At 40.9% G+C, this 20,981-nt stretch overlaps 1 protein-coding gene across 1 annotated transcript in view; it reads right to left on the bottom strand.

Moving 5' to 3' along the window:
• Positions 1-20,117, bottom strand: part of LOC128013818 (hydroperoxide isomerase ALOXE3) — a 50,162-nt gene extending 30,045 nt beyond the window's left edge. Inside the window, exons 1-10 of the mRNA XM_052596991.1 lie at positions 20,012-20,117; positions 19,846-19,904; positions 19,601-19,751; positions 12,991-13,195; positions 12,458-12,539; positions 12,236-12,358; positions 9,911-10,014; positions 9,643-9,812; positions 9,397-9,540; positions 8,922-9,125 (exon numbers count right to left, since the gene is read on the bottom strand). Coding sequence (XP_052452951.1) covers positions 8,922-9,125; positions 9,397-9,540; positions 9,643-9,812; positions 9,911-10,014; positions 12,236-12,358; positions 12,458-12,539; positions 12,991-13,195; positions 19,601-19,744 — 1,176 coding nt within the window. The 5' untranslated portion in view covers positions 19,745-19,751; positions 19,846-19,904; positions 20,012-20,117. The remainder of the gene's footprint in view (positions 1-8,921; positions 9,126-9,396; positions 9,541-9,642; positions 9,813-9,910; positions 10,015-12,235; positions 12,359-12,457; positions 12,540-12,990; positions 13,196-19,600; positions 19,752-19,845; positions 19,905-20,011) is intronic.
• Positions 20,118-20,981: the final 864 nt, after the last annotated feature.

The raw sequence follows: 20,981 nt of genomic DNA, 5'->3' as shown, positions 1-20,981 counted from the left end.
CTGCTAAATTATACCATTGTGTCCTTTCATGTCCTTAAACATAATCCTGCTAACTGAATACGAGTTGAACCTCGAGTTGAACCTCTGCTTGTTGCAAAGAAACTTTGTCTGTTGCACTTCCATTACTCAAACCTGTGATCTGCGTGTCTTGAGTTCATCATGGATCAAACACTGATTTCAAATCAATCAATCTGGGACGCTATACAGCAACTGAAAATTGATATGTTCTCTCACTTTGACGCGAAAATGGATAATATCCAATCGGGCTTACAAACAATACAAGGCTCACTGTCCACACTTGGTGATCATGTGTCTGAACTTGAACAAAGAGTAAGCACAAATGAAGACAACGTAACGGAACTTCAAAAGTATGTGAAAACATTATTAACTGAAAACTCTTACCTGCGTGATAAAGTCGAGGATGCAGAGAATCGCAGTAGAGCATATAACTTGCGTTTTGTGCATGTTCCGGAAAAATCGGAGGGTCAGGACATCATTGGCTTCATGAGAGAGCTTATTCAGTTACTTCTGGGGAAAGAGAACTTTATGGTTCCCCCAGTTATCGAGAGAGCCCACCGTTTTCCCACCACGCTACAAACGAATAAGCTGAAAGTTGGGCCAAGGCCAATCCTCGTGAAATTTCTTAGCCTCCAGGATAAACAATTAATATTACGCCTTTCGCGTGAGAAGAAGGAACTAAAGTACAAAGGCAACCGCGTCCACATCTTCCCTGATTTCAGTGCCGGCATTGCTCAAAAACGTCGTCAATTTGATGCTATCAAGAAGAAATTCCGAGAACTGAAGATGGAATATTCTCTCCAATATCCTGCCACACTGAGGATTACTGCAGCGGGCAAAGTAATCCTGTTTAAAAGTCCTGGAGATGCTGAGTCCTTTCTTCGGGATTTCGAGGCTCAATCTCAGAATGACTGATTGTTTCGTTTAACCCAGGAAAAATATTATTTGAGTTGACTCTGTTGCTGTTGTCATTTGTGGCATGAAAGGCTCACATTTATTGAAGTGAGTCATCTATCTCTCAGGCCGATTAGTTCAATTTTGTTATATTTTGTTATCATATCTTATTTTATTCTTTATGAGATCGGTCAATGTATTCATATATAGCCTACCATCAATGTCTGGAAGTCAGTTTGACTCAGATGATTGTTTGTGAAGGAAAAAGTTATCTAATATTATTTTTTTTTTCTCACCTCATGTAATTCAAGTAAAAAACTTAGCAGACTGCATCTGTATTCTGTTATGTTTTGGCCTATTTGGTCTATGATTGTACTCGCGTGCGCTAGAGCGCGTGCGTGTGTGTGTGAGTGTGTGTGTGTATGTTATGCGTGGTTATGTGTATGTTGCTCTTCCAACCCCACCCCAGTCAACCTGTTCTTTCATGCTCTGAATAGTTAACATGGGTAAAGGCTTATTTGTTATCCACCTGAACATAAGAAGTCTGTCACATAAAATTGATCTTTTAAGGGCCTGGCTTGTCTATAATAAACCTAATGTTATCACACTGTCTGAGACCTGGTTGAATAATAATATATTAGATGAGGAAATTAAACTGGATGGTTATGTTCTGTATAGAGCTGATAGGAGCACTCGTGGAGGAGGCGTAGCCACTTATGTCTCTTCAACTTTATTATCTGAGTTAATATCCCCTAAGGAAAATCCTGTATACTTTGAATGTCTTTTCGTTAAAATTAGTTTTCATGTAAACAAACAGTTGATTATAGGGAATATCTACAGACCCCCAAACTCCCCTTCAGAGTCAATACAGTGCATAGGTAATACTATTAAATCTGTGGGTAGCTCAAACGAGATGATTATTCTAGGCGATTTCAATATTAACTGGTTAGAACGGTCATCTATAAATGATAGGAATTATATTGAAAGTTTAAATCTGACCCAACTAATTAGTGAACCAACTCGGGTTGACCACAGATCCAAATCTTTGTTGGATTGGATTTTGGTCACCCACTCTAATAGAATTACTGATTCTGGTGTTCTTTCAGATTGCTTCAGTGATCATTCAATGGTTTTCTGTGTGTGGAAAATTAAATTACTTCGTTTACCACCCAAAGTGATTAGGGTAAGACAGAGCAAATATTTTAACACAGATGTTTTTATCCAAGATTTATTAGATATAAATTGGAATAGGTTTAATCTTATTCCATTTGTTGAGGATGCTTGGAATTTTCTTTATACGGAAGTTCTTAAAGTAATTGATAAACATGCTCCTTGGATATCAATAAAGGTTAAGGGCCGACACTTACCATGGATTGATGCAGACTTATTAAATCTTTTTAAACAAAGAGATAAGGCATGGGACAAGTACCGCCGGTCAAAGGACCCAGTAGATGGGGCAGTATATAAACAATTAAGAAATGCGTGTACGACAAAAACTAGAAATGCTAAATCAAATTACTACAAAAACTCCTTGTCTAATAGTTTAAATAATCCTAAGAAGTTCTGGAAAAGTCTTAATGCATTATTAAACAAGTCCACTAAAACCACTGCTACCAAAATTATAGTTAATGATGAGGTTATCAGTGATCCTTCCGCGGTTACCAATGCCTTCAACCAACATTTCTCCTCTATTTGTAGCTCACAATTTTCTTATTCTTCCTTCTCTAGTTTGGTAGATGAGCCTAACAGTTCCTTTTCATTTGCTACTATAAATCCTACTGACGTTCAACAGGCAATCTCCGAACTAAAGTTAGGTAATGGTACTGATCCTGACGGTCTGGAGATCAAGTTTATCAAGCTTGCGTCTCATGTATTGGCATTTCCCCTATCAGATTTATTTAATTTATCCTTATCCACTTCTGTGGTTCCATTAATGTGGAAATCTGCCAGAGTTACACCAATACATAAGGGTGGTGATGCACTTGATCTCAATAACTATAGACCTATCTCTATCATCAGTAGTATAGCAAAAGTGTTTGAAAAACTAGTATTCAAACAATTATTTAAATATATTAATGAATTCTCTATTTTGTCACCAAATCAATCTGGTTTCAGACCAAACTTTTCTACAACTACTGCTCTTCTAAAATTTACCAACGATGTTTCATCTTCTCTAGATAATAATATGTCAACCGGTGCAATATTCATAGATCTAACTAAGGCTTTTGATATGGTCGATCACTATTTGCTTCTTGACAAATTATATGCAATAGGCCTGTCTAGACACTCTCTTCTTTGGTTTAATTCTTATCTCCATTGTAGAAGTCAGCGTGTTTATGTTAATGGATGTGTATCGCAGTCCTTAATAATGGAGAAAGGTGTTCCTCAAGGCTCCTCATTAGGGCCTCTCTTATTTTCTTTGTTTATTAATGACCTTCCTCTAACTTGCTCAGACTGTTGTATTCATCTATATGCAGATGACACAGTGATTTATACATCCAATAAGTCTGTTTCTAAGATTCAATCCTCACTGCAAACTAACTTTAATACTATTCAACTTTGGTTCCAATTTAACCATCTCTTATTGAATAAAAAAAAGTCATATAGTATACTCTTCCCCACCAGATCAGCTACACAGAATCAAGTTAACAATTTGTCACTCAGATTTTTAGACGGTACTCAACTATTACAAGTTGATGAACTTAAATATTTGGGCATATGGCTTGACTCACAACTCTCTTTTAGATGTCATATCAATTCTGTTGTAAAAAAGATTAATTGTAACTTGCGAATATTGTTTCGCTCTATTAACTGTTTTACTCAAAGGATTAGGTTACGAATTGTGTCGCAGTTAATATTTCCCATACTAGACTATGCGGATGTTGTCTATCAAAACACCTCAGAAACAAACTTGAAAGTATTGAATGTTATTTTCAATAATATATGTAGATTTGTGCTAAGATGCCCATTTACCACTCATCACTGTGAAATGTATGACTCACTGAAATTATTGTCACTAAAGGCCAGAAGACAGTATCACTGGTATCAGGTCATTTTTAAATGTGTGCATTATGATTATCCTTCTTACCTAAAGGAATACTTAATTCCCTATAGACCCAGCTATAGATTAAGACATACTGAATATTTCTTCTTTACTGTGCCCAATATTCTCAAGGAGAGTGGTAGACGTGCATTTAAATTTAAAGCCCCTTCAGAATGGAATAGTCTGCCAGGGTCTCTAAGATCAATTACTTCCCTGTGTTCCTTCAAAACATCTCTTTTTGTTTACCTGCAAGCAAATTGTTGCTGTAAATGTTTTCCTCATTTTTGACGTTTTTTTTTTTTTTTTTATTATTTCTTTAAATGTGATTATGGGTTTAGGTGTGCGAATGTATACATATTTAAGATACATATGTCCTATCCTTGTACTGTCATTCCATATTTATATGTATGAGGGGCGGATGAGGTGGGATGAGGGAGAGCTTTTGTGTGTATGAATGTATATGTGCTGTATTATTTCTATGTTGTCTCGAGGACCCCCTTGAAAACGAGATGCTTCATCTCAAGGGGTTATCCTCAACAATAAAATTTCAAATATATATATATGTGTGTGTGTGTGTGTGTGTGTGTGTGTGTGTGTTTGTGTGTGTGTATAAGTACAGTCAGGTCCATAAATATTGGGACATCGACACAGTTCTAATCTTTTTGGCTCTATACACCACCACAATGGATTTGAAATGAAACGAACAAGATGTGCTTTAACTGCAGACTTTCAGCTTTAATTTGAGGGTATTTACATCTAAATCAGGTGAACGGTGTAGGAATTACAACAGTTTGTATATGTACATCCCACTTTTTAAGGGACCAAAATGAAGTGTTTTAAGTGTGGCGATGTGGGCCATAAAAGGATGGCGTGTCCACATAAACCTCAGAACAGTGAGGAGGCTGCAGGCCCTAGTGATGCTATTGATCTGAGACCGCATCTCTTGGCGGCTCTGATGGATTTTTGGAGCTCATATCGGGAATGCTTGTATTCCATGATATCTCCTGTCGTGAAGGCTGTACACCGGTTTCTAATTTTGATGCGCACATCCGCATTGAACCAAGGCTTCTGATTAGGAAGCACTCTAATAGTTCTGGAGGTGATGCAGAAAGTCTGATCATAACCTGGTTCTGCTCACGCCACAGTACAAACCACGGATCCAGAGACAGCCCACGACCAAACGCTCCTTCAGGAAATGGTCTCCTGAGGAAGCAGAGGCTCTGAGAGATTTTGAGTGTAAAGATTTGAGCGTTCTGCAGGAAGCATATGGCGAGGACATCGAGGGGGTCACTCACTGCACTACTGACTACCTGAACTTCTGCATGGACTTGTGGTCCCCATTAGAACTGTACGCTGCTTCCCTAATAACAAGCCGTGGATCACCAGTAATGTCAAAGACATCCTGAATAGGAAGAAGAAAGCATTCAAGACCACATAGACTACACACACCCTCCACACATATGGACAGTTCAACACCCCTATCCATCACCATTACCAAGGATCAGGTGAGCAGAGAGCTGAGGAGGCTCTGACCAAGGAAAGCAGTGGGCTCGGATGGAGTGTGTCCAAGGATGCTTAAAGCATGTTCTGCTGAACTGGGGGAGCCAATCCAGCATGCATTTAATCTGAGTCTGCAGCTGGGGAGGGTCCCAGTGCTCTGGAAGACCTCATGTCTAATCCCGGTTCCCAAGAAAAAACACCCCAGGGAGCCGGGTGACTTTAGACCGGTAGCACTGACATCACACATCATGAAGACCTTTGAACGGTTGCTGCTCCATGTCCTCAGACCTCAGGTTCACCATGCACAAGATCCACTGCAGTTTGGATACCAGGAGAAGATGAGCGTGGAGGATGCTATCCTCTATCTGCTCCACAGGGCCTACTCACATCTGGACCAGGAGAGGGCGCTGTGAGGATATCTGTTTTTGATTTCTTTATGCAGGCCCGTCGCAACAAGGCAGGCAAACCAAGCAATTGCTTGGGGCCCCGAGCTGACCTGGGGCCCCAAGACAACGACTGGTTAAGAATAAAATGCAACGACACTGTGTGAGCGCCCCTTTGATCGTCAATGCAGTAACGTGTAATGACACTGTTATCGGGATTCCCCTCAAGGGGGCCCCTCTCAGTTGTCGACAGCAGCAGGCCAACCAAGTCAAGTGATCTCTGCTTTTTTTTTTTCGAACGGAAGGAATATGGTTACTGTAATATGTTTTTTTTTAACGGGATAAGGAAAACGCAGATCTGATATCTCACTAAATAAGGATGTGAACACATGAACAACATCTACAGAACTGCTCTTAACAAAAACTTTAGTTTGCTTAATTTTCAATAATTAAAAGATAAATTAATGTTTGGTGTTTAATGTGCATCTCAGAAAATGCTTTATTTAAAAACCCACCTGAATGGCACTTAAATGCACTTAATTCATCTGTCAACTTTATTGTCATTGTTCAAAGTACAAGTACAGACAGAGAAACAATTATTAATAATTAAATGTTTTTTTTTTTTTTTTTTTTTTTTTTTTTTTTTATGTATGCATTGCATTCTATGCATTTAAAAAAAAAAGTTGTTCATTTAACGCACCCCTGAACTGGTAATAGTGACCTCTTTCAATATGCTAATAGTGAAATGGTTAAACGTACTTCATAGGTAATTTCAGATTTTTGTTTCAATTATTTCCCAGCTACACCATAAACTTCATCCTCAACATCAACAGATGCGTCACTTCTCAGTGCTGATTTTTCCTCTATAAAGCACAAGGTACCAAAAGCTCTATAATTATAGCTGATTTCCTGCACAGCCCAGAGTTTAAACTAAGTTTGTGCTGTCATATTATTAGAAGAAAAAAAAAAAAAACAGTGCAAATCACTATTGAATTCCCACCAAACTATTTTTTCAAGCAGTATTTGCACTGTAAACTTTTTTTTATTTTTTTTTTAAAATAAAGTGCAGGTGAACTTAAACTGTATGGCTATGCTGTGGTTCCTGTAGGCTTTGCGTGTGTGTGTGTGTGGGGGGGGGGTTGTCGGGGGGCCTCTATGTCCATTTTGCTTGGGGCCCCCAAATTCCTTCAAACGGCCCTGCAAATATGGACTCTCTCTGCAGGAAAGGGCAGAGCCATCTGTATTTCCTGAGAAGGCAGGGGTCCTTCAACATCTGCAAAAAACTACTGCAGATGTTTTACCAGTCTGTTTTGGCCAGCGTCCTCTTTTATGCTGCAGTTTGTTGGGGAGGAAGCAGCAAGAAGAGAGACGCTGGTAGACTGGACCGACTGGTAATGAGAGCTGGCTCAGTAGTGGGTTCAGAACTGGACTATCTGGTGACAGTGGCAGAAAGAAGGACCCTGGACAAACTGCTGTCCATTCTGGATAATGCCCACCACCCTCTGCATAGCACCTTCATCGGACAGAGGAGTGTGTTTAGTGGCAGACTGCTGTCCCAGCTCCACTAACAGACTTAAAAACTCTTTCGTCCCATTGGCCATCAGACTGCACAACAGATCAAAGTCAGGGCAATGTGGACAATAGACAAATTGACTTGATAATTTTTACCTTCCTCTGCACTCTATATCTTGTACTTTTCATTGTTTTTGTTTATTGTGGTTACAGTGTTAAAAGTTAAGTTTTTTTATGGCTATTGTGTTATACGTTAAGTTAATTTATTTAAATTTTATTTTTATAGGTTAAATGTATGCATGTATGTTTTCATATGTTTTTTTCGGATGCTACTGGATATTTGAATTTCCCTCGGGATAAATAAAGTATATATCATCATCATCATCATCATCATCATTGATCCTCAAGGACACTGGGTCACTGAAGAACCCTAGTTTTTTAATTCAATTATCCAGACAAGGATGTTATCTTCTTTGAGTATATGAACATGCTTACTAAGGGATAACATTGTAAATCTAGGGCACCTTTTGGACAATAATGGATGGAGATCAGCAAAGACCCTCAGAGAGGTGACCGGATTACAGTCACTAAGACTTACAGCAAAACTGATGGAGTACATTTTTAATGTAATACCAAGCAGCTACAGAGAGATCATCGCAAGGGAGGAAAACGATGAGAAAGGATTCCCAAAGATAAATAGAACTTTTTGAGTCTACATCAAAGAAGGCCATATATTACATCACAGTGAAGGTCATACATCAAGAATCACTCAGTAGAGTAAAAGCCTCTGGGTGGCCAGGACTGTTGACACCAGAGTTCCTCGTGGGGGACAGATGGAGAGCACTGTATAGACCTCCAGTGGAGAAGCGAACAGCTGATTTACAATGGAGGATTATTCACAGGGCAATAGCTACAGACCAGCAGTGGGTGGGGAATGTAGGTTTTGTGGTGAAGAGGAGGATTTGGAACATTTGTTTTTAAGAGGTGCAAGACTACTAAGTCTCTTTAAACATCTTAAGAAATGGTTCAGGGAATTTAACAAGGATTTTTCCGAATAAAGGGTTCATTGGAGGGTTAAAGTGTGGATTTTTGATGAGGAAGAAAGTGTGTTTATTAAGATATCTGATTTGGGACTGCAAAATCGTCAGTGTGGAAGACTAGGAAGAACAAAGCGTTAACCTAACCCTAACACAAAGGCTTACAACTTGCATCTACGGATCCTGAAATTATGTTTAGGAGATTAGTGGCAGGAAGGCTTAAACTGGAGTATGCGTATTATAATATTGTAAATGATGTCAGGAGTTTTATTGAAATATGGTGTGTTAATGAGGTTTTATGCACCATTTATGATGATGTGATAGTTCTGAATTTAATTTTTTTCTTATATACATATGTGGGTTTATATGTTCTAATTTTATTATGTAATGATTGAATGTGAGTGTATGAATGTGAGTTTTGAAATGTAAAATTTTTTGACTCTCTCTCTCTCTCTCTCTCAAAGATGGCCCTGTTTTTCTATGAGCCCTCACTGTTCACATGTCAAACCAACTCATGCGGGACAGATTCAGTACCTTGTAGAGAGGGTGTGGAGAGGGAAGATTGCGCAGTGTGGCCACGGTGAACACCTCCGCCAGCAGGTGAGTTCTCAGCAGGTGAAAGTCAACCTCGTGAACGGCAAACTCTGCGTTTCGGACGAAGATCTTGGCCAGTTTCCAGTCGGCCTTTGAATCCGTTGGGAGGAAGATGGGATTGTCTTTGCTGGGCTTTTGCCTTAACTGTGCAGATTAAATTTGAACATCCGTGAAAATGGTACAAACAGTGTCTTTCATACCTATGTCCCCAGGTACTTCTCTTTCGGTCGAAGCACTTCGACATCACCCTGAGATATCGCTTCTTGAGCATTTCCCAGCTGAAGACCTTTTTTAATCCCTCAACATGCTCAAGGAACAATATCCCATACAAGGGGATGTCTTGTGTTCTCCCTCAAAGAGCCAAGGTTATATTCATAACCCCTGGATTTCTACACTTCGGATGCAAGATACGCACCTGAATGGCGATGGGCAGCATCATGCTGTGAGGGTTGCAGTACAGCAGGACCAGGGGAGCTGTGAGATACTGCTGCCTGCCACTGACAACATTTCCCACCAGCCCATCCAACATCTTATAGTCAGACAAGAAGATGTTCCCTTTCTGGGTATGGGGGTGGATCACACCAAATAATGAAGAAAACCAGGAAATTAGGCAAAACCAAAGCAATCCAGACCAAATTATTGCCAGTAGCAAGTAGCGTACCTTCATCTCCTGCTGCAAGCTGCTGCCTCTTAGGCTGTTTTTGACCATGTCTTCTGTGACGGGGAAATTCTCAGGCAGATTTGAGCAGCGCTGGACCATCATGGGATTGAGGCCATTCAGAAACTGGTAGCCAAAGAACTCGTCCTCATCCCAGTGCTTCTGAATGTATTCTGCAAAGCATGCTGTGTCAGAACATATGCTACAGTACAGACAGTACTTTATTTGTAATACAGTCATTTTGAACCGTTCATTCATTTAAGATGAGTACCAATGGTTTTCACTCTGTTTTCACAAATGATTCCTTCCAGTTGGCTGATGCTTTCCCACGATTTTCTGCAGTTAGCTAATCCAGTTAGCTTCAGAGCAGCTAACCTGCACAAAAAAGAATACACAGGTACATAGTGCAAACATTAATAGTGTAACTAGCCTTAATATACTACCTATGGTCCATCCTAGCTTTAGTTGTTAGCATCTTTGTAGTTACTATTAGATATTATATTATTTGTCTTCGAGAAGACAAAGCTATTTTGTGAATACAATCTACTTCCATGCAAAATACACTGAAAATCCATGAATCATGTTATTAAATCACCACAGTTCAGTTTTAACTAATGCATACTTAAAATTAAATTTAGCTATAAATATTCAGCATTTTCACCAGTGCAATCTATAACTAAAAAACACACCATATTTAGGCTAACCTACAAACAGAAAATGTTGATACGGTCCATTGCCCTAATAATAATGGTGAAATAGTTAAGCTTGCTGTTGTGGGCTCACTACTGATAAACTCTCTAAATGCGACTCTGGAGTTACCATTACATTGGGTAGCCTACTTTTAGCTTAGTATATATGGCTAATCCCTGAAAAATAATTGCAGTTCATTTTTGAATAAAGCATACTCCAAAGTAATCTAACATTACCTCTAAGTCACCAATATAACTTATCTCTCCTGTGGTGCTTGTGCCCATGGAACCCGGATGCAATCATCCAGGCTCAGGAGATTCATCTTTTATTTTCTTTTTTCAAAGACGATGAGACCCTAAATAACCTGTTCTGGCTCGGGCCGAACTTCCTCGCCCAGCTCCTCGCCCAGCTCCTCGCCCACCTCCTCCCCACCTCCTCGCCCACCTCCTCGCCCAGCTCCTCGCCCACCTCCTCCCCACCTCCTCGCCCACCTCCTCCCCACCTCCTCGCCCAGCTCCTCGCCCAGCTCCTCGCCCAGCTCCTCGCCCACCTCCTCCCCACCTCCTCGCCCACCTCCTCGCCCTCCTCCTCCCCACCTCCACTCCCTCCTCCCCACCTCCTCGCCCACCTCCTCGCCCTCCTCCTCCCCCACCTCCTCGCCCTCCTCCTCCCCCACCTCCTCGCCCACCTCCTCCCCCACCTCCTCGCCCACCTCCTCCCCCACCTCCTCGCCCACCTCCTCCCCACCTCCTCGCCCACCTCCTCGCCCAGCTCCTCGCCCTCCTCCTCCCCACCTCCTCGCCCACCTCCTCGCCCTCCTCCTCCCCACCTCCTCTCCCTCCTCCCCACCTCCTCGCCCACCTCCTCGCCCTCCTCCTCCCCACCTCCTCTCCCTCCTCCCCACCTCCTCGCCCACCTCCTCGCCCACCACCTCGCCCTCCTCCTCCCCCACCTCCTCGCCCTCCTCCTCCCCCACCTCCTCGCCCTCCTCCTCCCCCACCTCCTCGCCCACCTCCTCGCCCAGCTCCTCGCCCAGCTCCTCGCCCACCTCCTCCCCACCTCCTCGCCCACCTCCTCGCCCAGCTCCTCGCCCACCTCCTCGCCCAGCTCCTCGCCCCCCTCCTCGCCCAGCTCCTCGCCCACCTCCTCCCCAGCTCCTCGCCCTCCTCCTCGCCCAGCTCCTCGCCCTCCTCCTCCCCACCTCCTCGCCCACCTCCTCGCCCACCTCCTCCCCACCTCCTCGCCCACCTCCTCGCCCAGCTCCTCGCCCTCCTCCTCCCCACCTCCTCGCCCACCTCCTCGCCCTCCTCCTCCCCACCTCCTCTCCCTCCTCCCCACCTCCTCGCCCACCTCCTCGCCCACCACCTCGCCCTCCTCCTCCCCCACCTCCTCGCCCTCCTCCTCCCCCACCTCCTCGCCCTCCTCCTCCCCACCTCCTCGCCCAGCTCCTCGCCCAACTCCTCGCCCACCTGGTTCAGCCGTGTTTGATTAATCATCCTCATTTGTGCTTGCTGTATAAGCTGGTCCCTCACATCCATTCTGTCAGATCACCATTTAGTGTGTGCGTGTGTGTGTGTGATGGGTAGGTTTAGGGATAGGGTTAGTGTAAGGGGATAGAATATACAGTTTGTACAGTATAAAAACCATTACGTCTATGGAAAGTCCCACACGCACACACACACACACGTGCACGCACACACACACACACAGGCACACACACACAAACACAAACACGGGGCAGGTTTGGCCAGGATGCCGGTGTTACACACACGCTCTTTGAACACCACAGGGTTAGGCTTTGAGAACATGGGGTTGTTTATGAGCCGTGTGTGTGAGCCGTGTGTGTGAGTCGTGTGTGAGAGATGAACACCACAGGGTTAGGTTAGAACATGGCTTGTCCACTCACTGCTTTCCTGCACCGGAGTAAAACTCGGCCTCTTTAGTGAAAGAGAATCGGACCTCAGCTGGCAGAGCGAGGGGATTGTCGCAGTCGATGACCTGAGGCGTGCCCTCCGTGTACACACACCACCTGGGGGAGAATATTCAGCTGTGTATCAATGGAAGGGGTTTAATTTCAGTGTATTTATTATAATATAAAGCAGACACTTCACTCTCACACACGACAAACCTAAATAGCTTCTGCTGCTCCTCCAGCTGCCTCATCCTCTGCCTCTGGGATATCGGGTTGGTGTCCTGGAACACAAGTGAAGCTGAAATGCAAATGACAACATTAATTCAAAATCTAAATTTGTTTATGTTTGCAACCGAAATAAAAAGTAGGCTACAGTATATTTTGTATATATCGTTTCTTGATCATAGATAAATGACTTGTCATCCATGTAAAAAAATGTTTATCATAGACACTTTAATTTGATTTCAAATGTGCTTTATTTTAAAAAGGCTGATGGTATCATTAACCTATAGCTAACCCATACTTAAGATACATAAAAAATCAAACTACAGTACATCTTGTTATTAGAGCATCTGACACTGCATCATATGAAGACACAAATGTTATTATTCAGCAATACACGTGTGTGTGTGTGTGTGTGTGTGTGTGCGTGCGCGTGTGTGTGCGTGCGTGTGTGTGTGTGTGCGTGCGCGTGTGTGCGCGTGTGTGTGCGTGTACATGTGTGTGTGTGTGTAAATGGGAGGGCCTACCTTTAGCAGGCCGTAAGACGAGCATCTCGTTGCAGTCCAGCCAGCAGTAACAGGGAAACAGGACCTCGTCTCCTTCGGGCGTGTTGACCGAGATCTTATCGCAGAACCACTGGTTGTAAAGTAGACCCATAAACGGCTTGGAGTAAAGCTTGACCGCTATGAGCTCTCCCAGAGACGCTTTACAGTGTATCTTAAATGCTCGCTCCTGCACAGACAGATGTGGCGTATTACGGGCCATTGTAGGTTAATAAAAATAATAATATGCTGTTGGCGGAGTGCGTTAAAATTCAGAGAAGAAATTCAGAATTTCCATGAAGAAACATATATTCTGTGATTATAAAACCACAAGTTTGCATGAAAAAAAAGATTGCACTAAAAAAGAAGAATATTCTGTGATTTATAAAGTCCCAAATGTGAAGAATAAACTCTGAAAAATAGGAACCACATCTCTTTATATTGTGAGGATGTCGCCTACCTCATCACACCACAGACGCCAGATCCCACAGACACACGTTATAGGAAACTTTCCTGGCCAATAACAACAATTATAATCACAGTAATAACAACAATCTACAGAGATATTCTTAATATTACAGGAAAACAGGACACAGGTTTAGCTCATTTGAAGTGCTTGTGGTAAATGTTACGCTCTCAGATATAAGAAAAACAATCCCTCCTCTTGCCTTTGCTGCCATATACACACCTCCAGGGCCCTAGAAGATTGCAGAACAGAGTTTGCGGATTCTCTCAGATCTATTGGTCAACGTCAATAAAGCATTGTTGGAGATTTTAACATTCACGTAGATAACACAAATTATGCGTTAGGGGCTGCGTTTACAGATTTACTAAATTAATTTGGGGTCAAGCAAAATGTCACTAGACCCACCCATCATTTTAATCATATACACTAGATATAATTATATCACATGGAACCAATCCTATTAATATAGATATTCAACCGCAAAGTGATGATGTCACTGATCACTACCTTGTAACTTGCACACTGCATACTGCTGAAATCTGCCATGTCGCGCCGCGCTAACAATTCTCCCAAACACTCTCGATAGATTCACAAATAACCTGCCACACACACACACACACGAAGTAGAGGAAATGACTAGCAGTATTAGCAACCTTTTCTCTAGTACATTAGAAACTGTTGAACCGATCAGATTAGAAAGGGTTAGAGGGAAGAGTACTGCACCGTGGTAGAGCAGTATTACTCACGCCATCAAGAGAGAAACTCGTAATCTAGAGCGCAAGCGGAAACAAACTCACCTAGAGGTCTTTAGGATCGCGTGAAAGACAGCACTTCCCATTATAAAAAGGCTTTAAAAGCAGCCAGGGCCGAGAATCTCCGCAAACTAATGGAAAATAACCTAAGATATAAGATTTTTATTTTGTACAGTGACGAGATTAACACTAAACAGACATCACCTAAACAAATTATTCCATTACAGTTTAGTAGTAAGGACTTTATGAATTTATTCAATGAGAAAATCGAATGCAATAGAAATACAAATGTAAATGTACAACCTTTAACAGCATCTTGATTCAGTCTCAATTATCGCCCCTCAAGAACTACTACGGCGCTTTACAACTATAGGACGGGAAGAGCTATGTTGAAGAGGTCACAGAAATGTTATCAATAATTTCCTCAGAGTTTGACTGTTTTGCAATTGCAGGGGATTTTAATATTCACATAGATAATGCAGAAAACAAAACTACAAAAGAAATGATAACGGTTCTAAACACCTTTGACTTGACTCAGCATGTGCATGGACCCACACACAAAGGTGGACACACTCTGGATCTAATCATCAGTAGGGGTCTAAACATTTCATCCGTTGTTATTAAGGACGTAGCACTATCTGATCACTTCTGTATTTTCTTTGATATATTGATCTCTGCTACCACTGAATCTAGATCTGTCTCTGTCAGAAGGAGATGCATAAACGAGAACACAAGCATACTATTTATGGAGGCTATATCTTTAACACCAAGCATTTCAGCAGACTCTGTTGATACTCTCCTTGATTCCTTCAACTCAAAAGTTAAGAATGTTATTGATGATATTGCTCCAATAATAGTCAGTAAGAAAACAAACAGACAGAAATCAGTTTGGAGAAGATCAACAGCAGTTCAGACTATGAAAAGACAATGCAGAAAAGCCGAGCGGATGTGGAGGAAGACGAAACTCGAAATTCACTATAGCATCTATAAAGAGAGCCTTCATGCTTTTAATGTGAAACTAGCCACAGCTAGACAGAACTTCTTCTCAAACCTTATAAACAGTAACTTAAATAACACTCGTACTCTTTTTGCCACTGTTGAGAGACTGACAAACCCCCCAAGTCAGATTCCCAGTGATATGCTCTCAGACAGAAAATGCAATGAGTTTGCTTCTTTCTTTTCTGAGAAGATCATAAATATCAGGAAGGCGATTAGCACATCCTCAAGTAATGCAGAGGTCAGACAGATTCGGCCACAATATCAAAAAGATACTATGTCTATTTTTGAAAAAAATGATAGCAAAATTCTGGAAGACATAGTGCAGCAACTAAAATCATCAACCTGTTGTCTTGACACACTTCCCACATCTTTTTTCAAAAGTGTGCTTGACTGCTTAAAAGCAGATCTCTTAGAAGTGGTGAATGCCTCACTTCTTTCTGGGACATTTCCAAACTCCCTAAAAACTGCAGTTGTAAAGCCCCTCCTGAAAAAGACCAATCTTGATAACACAATTTTGAGCAATTTTAGACCAATATCTAATCTTCCTTTTATAGGCAAAATTATAGAAAAGGTAGTTTTTAATCAGCTGAACAAATACTTAAACTCAAATGGATACCTGGACAATTTTCAATCTGGTTTCCGACCGCATCACAGCACAGAGACAGCATTCCTTAAGATAATAAATGATATTCACTTAAATTGTGACTCTGGCAAAATATCGGTGCTGGTATTGCTAGATCTCAGTGCTGCGTTTGACACTGTCGATCATAACATACTACTAGAGAGACTGGAAAACTGGGTCGGGCTTTCTGGGATGGTACTCAAATGGTTCAGTTCATACTTAGACTTATGCTCTCCTAGACTCACATAATAGCCTCTCCCTTCTAAGTGGACGTCCATGACATGCGGAGTCCCACAAGGGTCAATTCTTGCACCGCTCTTGTTTAGCCTGTATATGCTTCCACTAAGTCAAATAATGAGAAATAACCAAATTGCCTATCACAGCTATGCTGATGATACCCAGATTTACCTAGCCCTATCTCCAAATGACCACAGCCCCATTGACTCCCTCTGCCAATGCATTGATGAAATTAATAATTGGATGTGCCAGAACTATCTTCAGTTAAACAAGGAAAAAACTGAAGTCATTGCATTTGGAAACAAAGATGAAGTGTTCAGGGTGAATGCATACCTTGACTCTAGGGGTCAAACAACTAAAAATCAAGTCAGGAATCTTGGTGTGATTCTGGAGACAGACCTTAGTTTCAGTAGTCATGTCAAAGCAGTAACTAAATCAGCATACTATCATTTAAAAAAACATTGCAAGAATTAGATGTTTTGTTTCCAGTCAAGACTTGGAGAAACTTGTTCATGCCTTTATCACCAGCAGGGTGGACTATTGTAAAGGGCTCCTCACTGGCCTTCCCAAAAAGACCATTAGACAGCTGCAGCTCATCCAGAACGCTGCTGCCAGGATTCTGACTAGAACCAGAAAATCTGAGCATATCACACCAGTCCTCAGGTCCTTACACTGGCTTCCAGTTACATTTAGGATTGATTTTAAAGTACTTTTACTCATATATAAGTCACTAAATGACCTAGGACCGAAATATATTGCAGATATGTTCACTGAATATAAACCTAACAGAGCACTCAGATCACTAGGATCAAGTCAGTTAGAAATACCTAGGGTTCACACAAAACAAGGGGAGTCCTCCTTTAGTTTTTATGCCGCCCGCAGTTGGAATCAGCTTCCAGAAGAGATCAGATGTGCTAAAACACTAGTTACATTTAAATCTAGACTCAAAACTCATCTTTTTAGCTGTGCATTTGTTGAATGAGCAGTGTGAAATGTCCGAACTGATTGCACTATATTTTCAATGTTTTATGTTTTATTATTATTATTTTTATGTAAAATCATTTTCTAACTGTTTTTAAATGTTTTAATCATTTTAAAAGTTTTAAAATTACTTGTTTTATTTTTGTTATTATTTTTCTTCATGATTATTTTACTTTCTTTTATGTAAAGCAATTTGAATTACCATTGTGTACGAAATGTGCTATAGAAATAAACTTGCCTTGCCTTGCCTAAATAAACTTATCATTGCATCTAAACCAACAACATGTTTATTAGATCCAATACCTACTAAACTACTGAAAGAAGTGTTACCTGTAGCGGAAGTTAACTTGTCTTTATCTCTAGGACGTTCAAGCTGGCAGTTATTAAGCCTCTCATTAAGAAATCACAGATCCAAATGAATTAGCAAATTACAGACCCATTTCAAATCTTCCATTTATGTCTAAAATACTAGAAAAAGTCGTGTCCGCTCAGTTAGGCTCTTTTTTGCTATATCTCTATAGGAGTTTTACTCTTTGACACATCATAAAATACACATAGATCGATTACAGAATTACACTGGTATTCAGAGACAGGCATTAAGGTGGTTTAGATCGTATCTATCAGACCGTCACCATTTTGTGTACCTTAATGAGGAACAATCTAAGATAATGTCAGTAAATGATGGAGTGCCTCAAGGCTCTGTGTTAGGCCCTCTGCTACTCTCAATATACAGTCGTGCTCAGAATCCCACTGTTATGCCGATGATACTCAGTTATAGTATAGTTCATTACGACCAGATGAATTCTCTAAATTGTCTAAGTTGACAGAATGCGTTAAAAATATAAAATATTGCTATATAAAAATTCATTTGGAAGGATCTACTGTAACTCCATCCTCTACAGTTAAAGACCTGGGCGTTATATTAGACAACAACTTGTCTTTCGAAAATCATATTTTATATGTCACGAAAACTGCCTTCTTCCAAAACATCGCTAAGCTCCAGAACATGCTCTTGTTTCGGATGCAGAAAAGTTAGATCATGCAATCATGACCTCGAGACTAGATTACTGTAATGCTTTACTAGCTAGTTGTCCTGCATCCTCAATAAACAAGCTACAGTTAGTCCAAAATGCCAGTGGTTACCTATTAGGTTCTGTATTAATTACAAAGTATTGCTACTGGCCTACAATGCCTAAATGGTTTAGCTCTTGTGTATTTAACTAATCTTCTATCACCGTACTATCCATCACACAACACTCTGGGCTTCTGGTAGTACCTAGAACATCTAAGTCCACTGAAGGAGGGAGAGTGTTTCCACATTCGTCTCCTAAACTCTGGAATAGTCTTCCTGGACTCAGACTCACTCTCCCAGTTTAAAAGATTAAAGACACATCTCTTTAACTAGCATTCACATAATGCATCTCCTACACTTATAGAGTTATATCAGATCAAATACACATGATTATCCAATGCCATGAACAGCAGCTATGCTAATTATTTTCTATTTTGCTTCAGTGTTTTATCTTCGGATGCCCATCCTGAGGTAAGAGTTTGGACCCAGTCTATAATGAAGACTTCAGATGCCATACACCTGAGGAGAGACTGCGAAGACAACACTCTCCAATGCTATATTTGCTAAATATCATAATCATTTGGTTACAAACAAATATTCATTACTTCAATGAGCTCATAATATCTGCATTAAATTATTACATTGTTTAAATTAATAAATTTTTAGCTAACTGTGACTTTGTATATTTACATTTCTACTTGACTTAGACAGGTTCCTCTGATAACAGATCACTGTAAATTGTAATGTGGACTCATGCACTTTCTGTTAAGATGCTTTGAAATGATGTGTATTGTGAAAAGCGTTATGTAAATAAACGTTAATTGAATTACTATAACCGCAGTGCTTGACTTTGCCCATCCTGAAGGTGATACAGAGCCGCTTCCCGACGGCTGATCCAGAGGTGCGCAGGGGCAAAGGTCACGGAGAACCTATTTCTCAATGGCTGAGGCAAGCTGTGAACGGAAGAAACAGCCGATAGCCTGCCCAGTTAATCGACTGACACTGTTTTGCTTTGGATATTCATGATAATCCGCTATGACTGTAATGGCCTAGCTAGTCTTTGTCACTGGCAGAGCATGTTAGACAGCCACTCAGTGCGTGAGGGATTCCCGGTTATGGTGTGATAAGTACAGCCGTGTGGAGCAATGTGGGTCCTTCACACTAGTTTTCTGAGGGTTTTATTCTCTCTCAAATTTGTGACTTTATAATATTCTACTTTTAATTCCGAGTTTTTTCCTGCAATGTTGTGACTATACGTTTCTGTATGTTTTTTTTTATTTATTTTTTTACCAACAAATGTCCCTAATACGCCATCGTTCATATGGGAAGATAATTTTAAGGTAAATTAAAAATATATATATTTATCACTACTCTTTCAAATATCTTTCATTAAATATCTTTCATTAAATAGCGTTGACTGATGGTTTTTAGTCTAAAACTCCTTCCTGTTGGTTTGATGCCCTTACCGATGCTTGCCATAACCCCTGAATGTGGTTTAGACTCTGTTCCTCGCTCTCAGCCTCAGCGCCGCGCAGCTGGATGGAGATCCGGCTAGTGGTGCCCGCCAGAAGACCCTTTCCTGTGTACACCGTCACTGTGTAGATCACCATGGCTGTTCTGCAAAGTAATGGACAGTGATTTTTAAGAGAAAATAAAAACATGAGACCACCAAAGAATATCCCCAAGTCCAGAGAGAGTAAGAGATGCTCACCTCTTTCTGTAAGAGAAATCACAATGCTAGTGATGTAAGAATTGCAACAACTGTTGTAACTAGATTGATTGTAAAAAGAGAGCAGTTTATGTCATGGAAATTACCAAAACAATGAAATACATTTTAATTAAATACTACGTAGCAAAGATCTATAAAGTTTTATTACCAGGTTTTTGCCAAAACAAGGACCTTGTAGCTTTCAGAATGACCTGAACAAGAAGAGGACAAGAGCAGAAGAACCCAAGGATTTTATAACTTCCTTGTAATGTATTCATTTTCGTCACTGTAATGACACCCAATCTAAAAATTAATACCTTCCTTTGTACAAATAAGGAAAGTCTTTAAACTGAAGTTTCTGATTGGTTGCAATGTTTCATGACACTGACATTTAATCTTTGAATTTGCCTTTGTTCATTCCTTGCAATATCATTGCAAAATGTTGAGCAACTTGGTTTGTCTTTGGCAGTGGCATCGGGGTGGGGGGGGGGGGCATATTCATATATACCTTCATTAAGTTTAGTTTTTTATAAAGCACATTTCCACTGCCTCAAGCGCAGCCCACAGTGCTTTACAAAGCAAACAAGAAAACCTAACAAGGAGAATACAAAACACAACAACTTAGAATTAATATTTAGTTACTTCTGGGTCAGAATCACACAGCAAGATATACAAGTGCTTTTTAAATCCGTTTTCAAAGCGTTCAAGTGGATAGCAAGCGGTAAATTATTCCATAACTTAGGACCGGCGCTTGAGTCAGGACCACAGTACCCAGAGCAAATATTGAAGAAGAGATTTAAAAAGGTTAATTAGGTTTAATTTTACTTCTGCAACTCTGTTATCAGCCTCCATTCTTTTAATCATGTTTGCTCTGAGATCTTGGATAATGTTGCACCTTTTAAAAAGAGTTGACAAAAAGTTAAAATAGAACCGTGGCTAAATGATGGGAGACTGGACGCCGTAACATTAGCCAGGCCTCCCTGTCTCGTCTACAACTGGTGCAAAATGCTGCCGCTCGTCTCCTGACTGGAACTCGAAAGATCATATTAGTTCTTGCCTCTCTTCACTGCTCCCTGTTAACTTTAGGATTCATTTTAAGATTCTATTGTTTGTCTTTTAAGCCCTTCATGGACTAGCTC

The sequence above is a fragment of the Carassius gibelio genome, chromosome B25 (assembly GCF_023724105.1).
Source record: "Carassius gibelio isolate Cgi1373 ecotype wild population from Czech Republic chromosome B25, carGib1.2-hapl.c, whole genome shotgun sequence".
NCBI classification, from domain to species: Eukaryota; Metazoa; Chordata; class Actinopteri; order Cypriniformes; family Cyprinidae; genus Carassius; species Carassius gibelio.
This window is presented reverse-complemented; position numbering and strand designations above follow the sequence as displayed.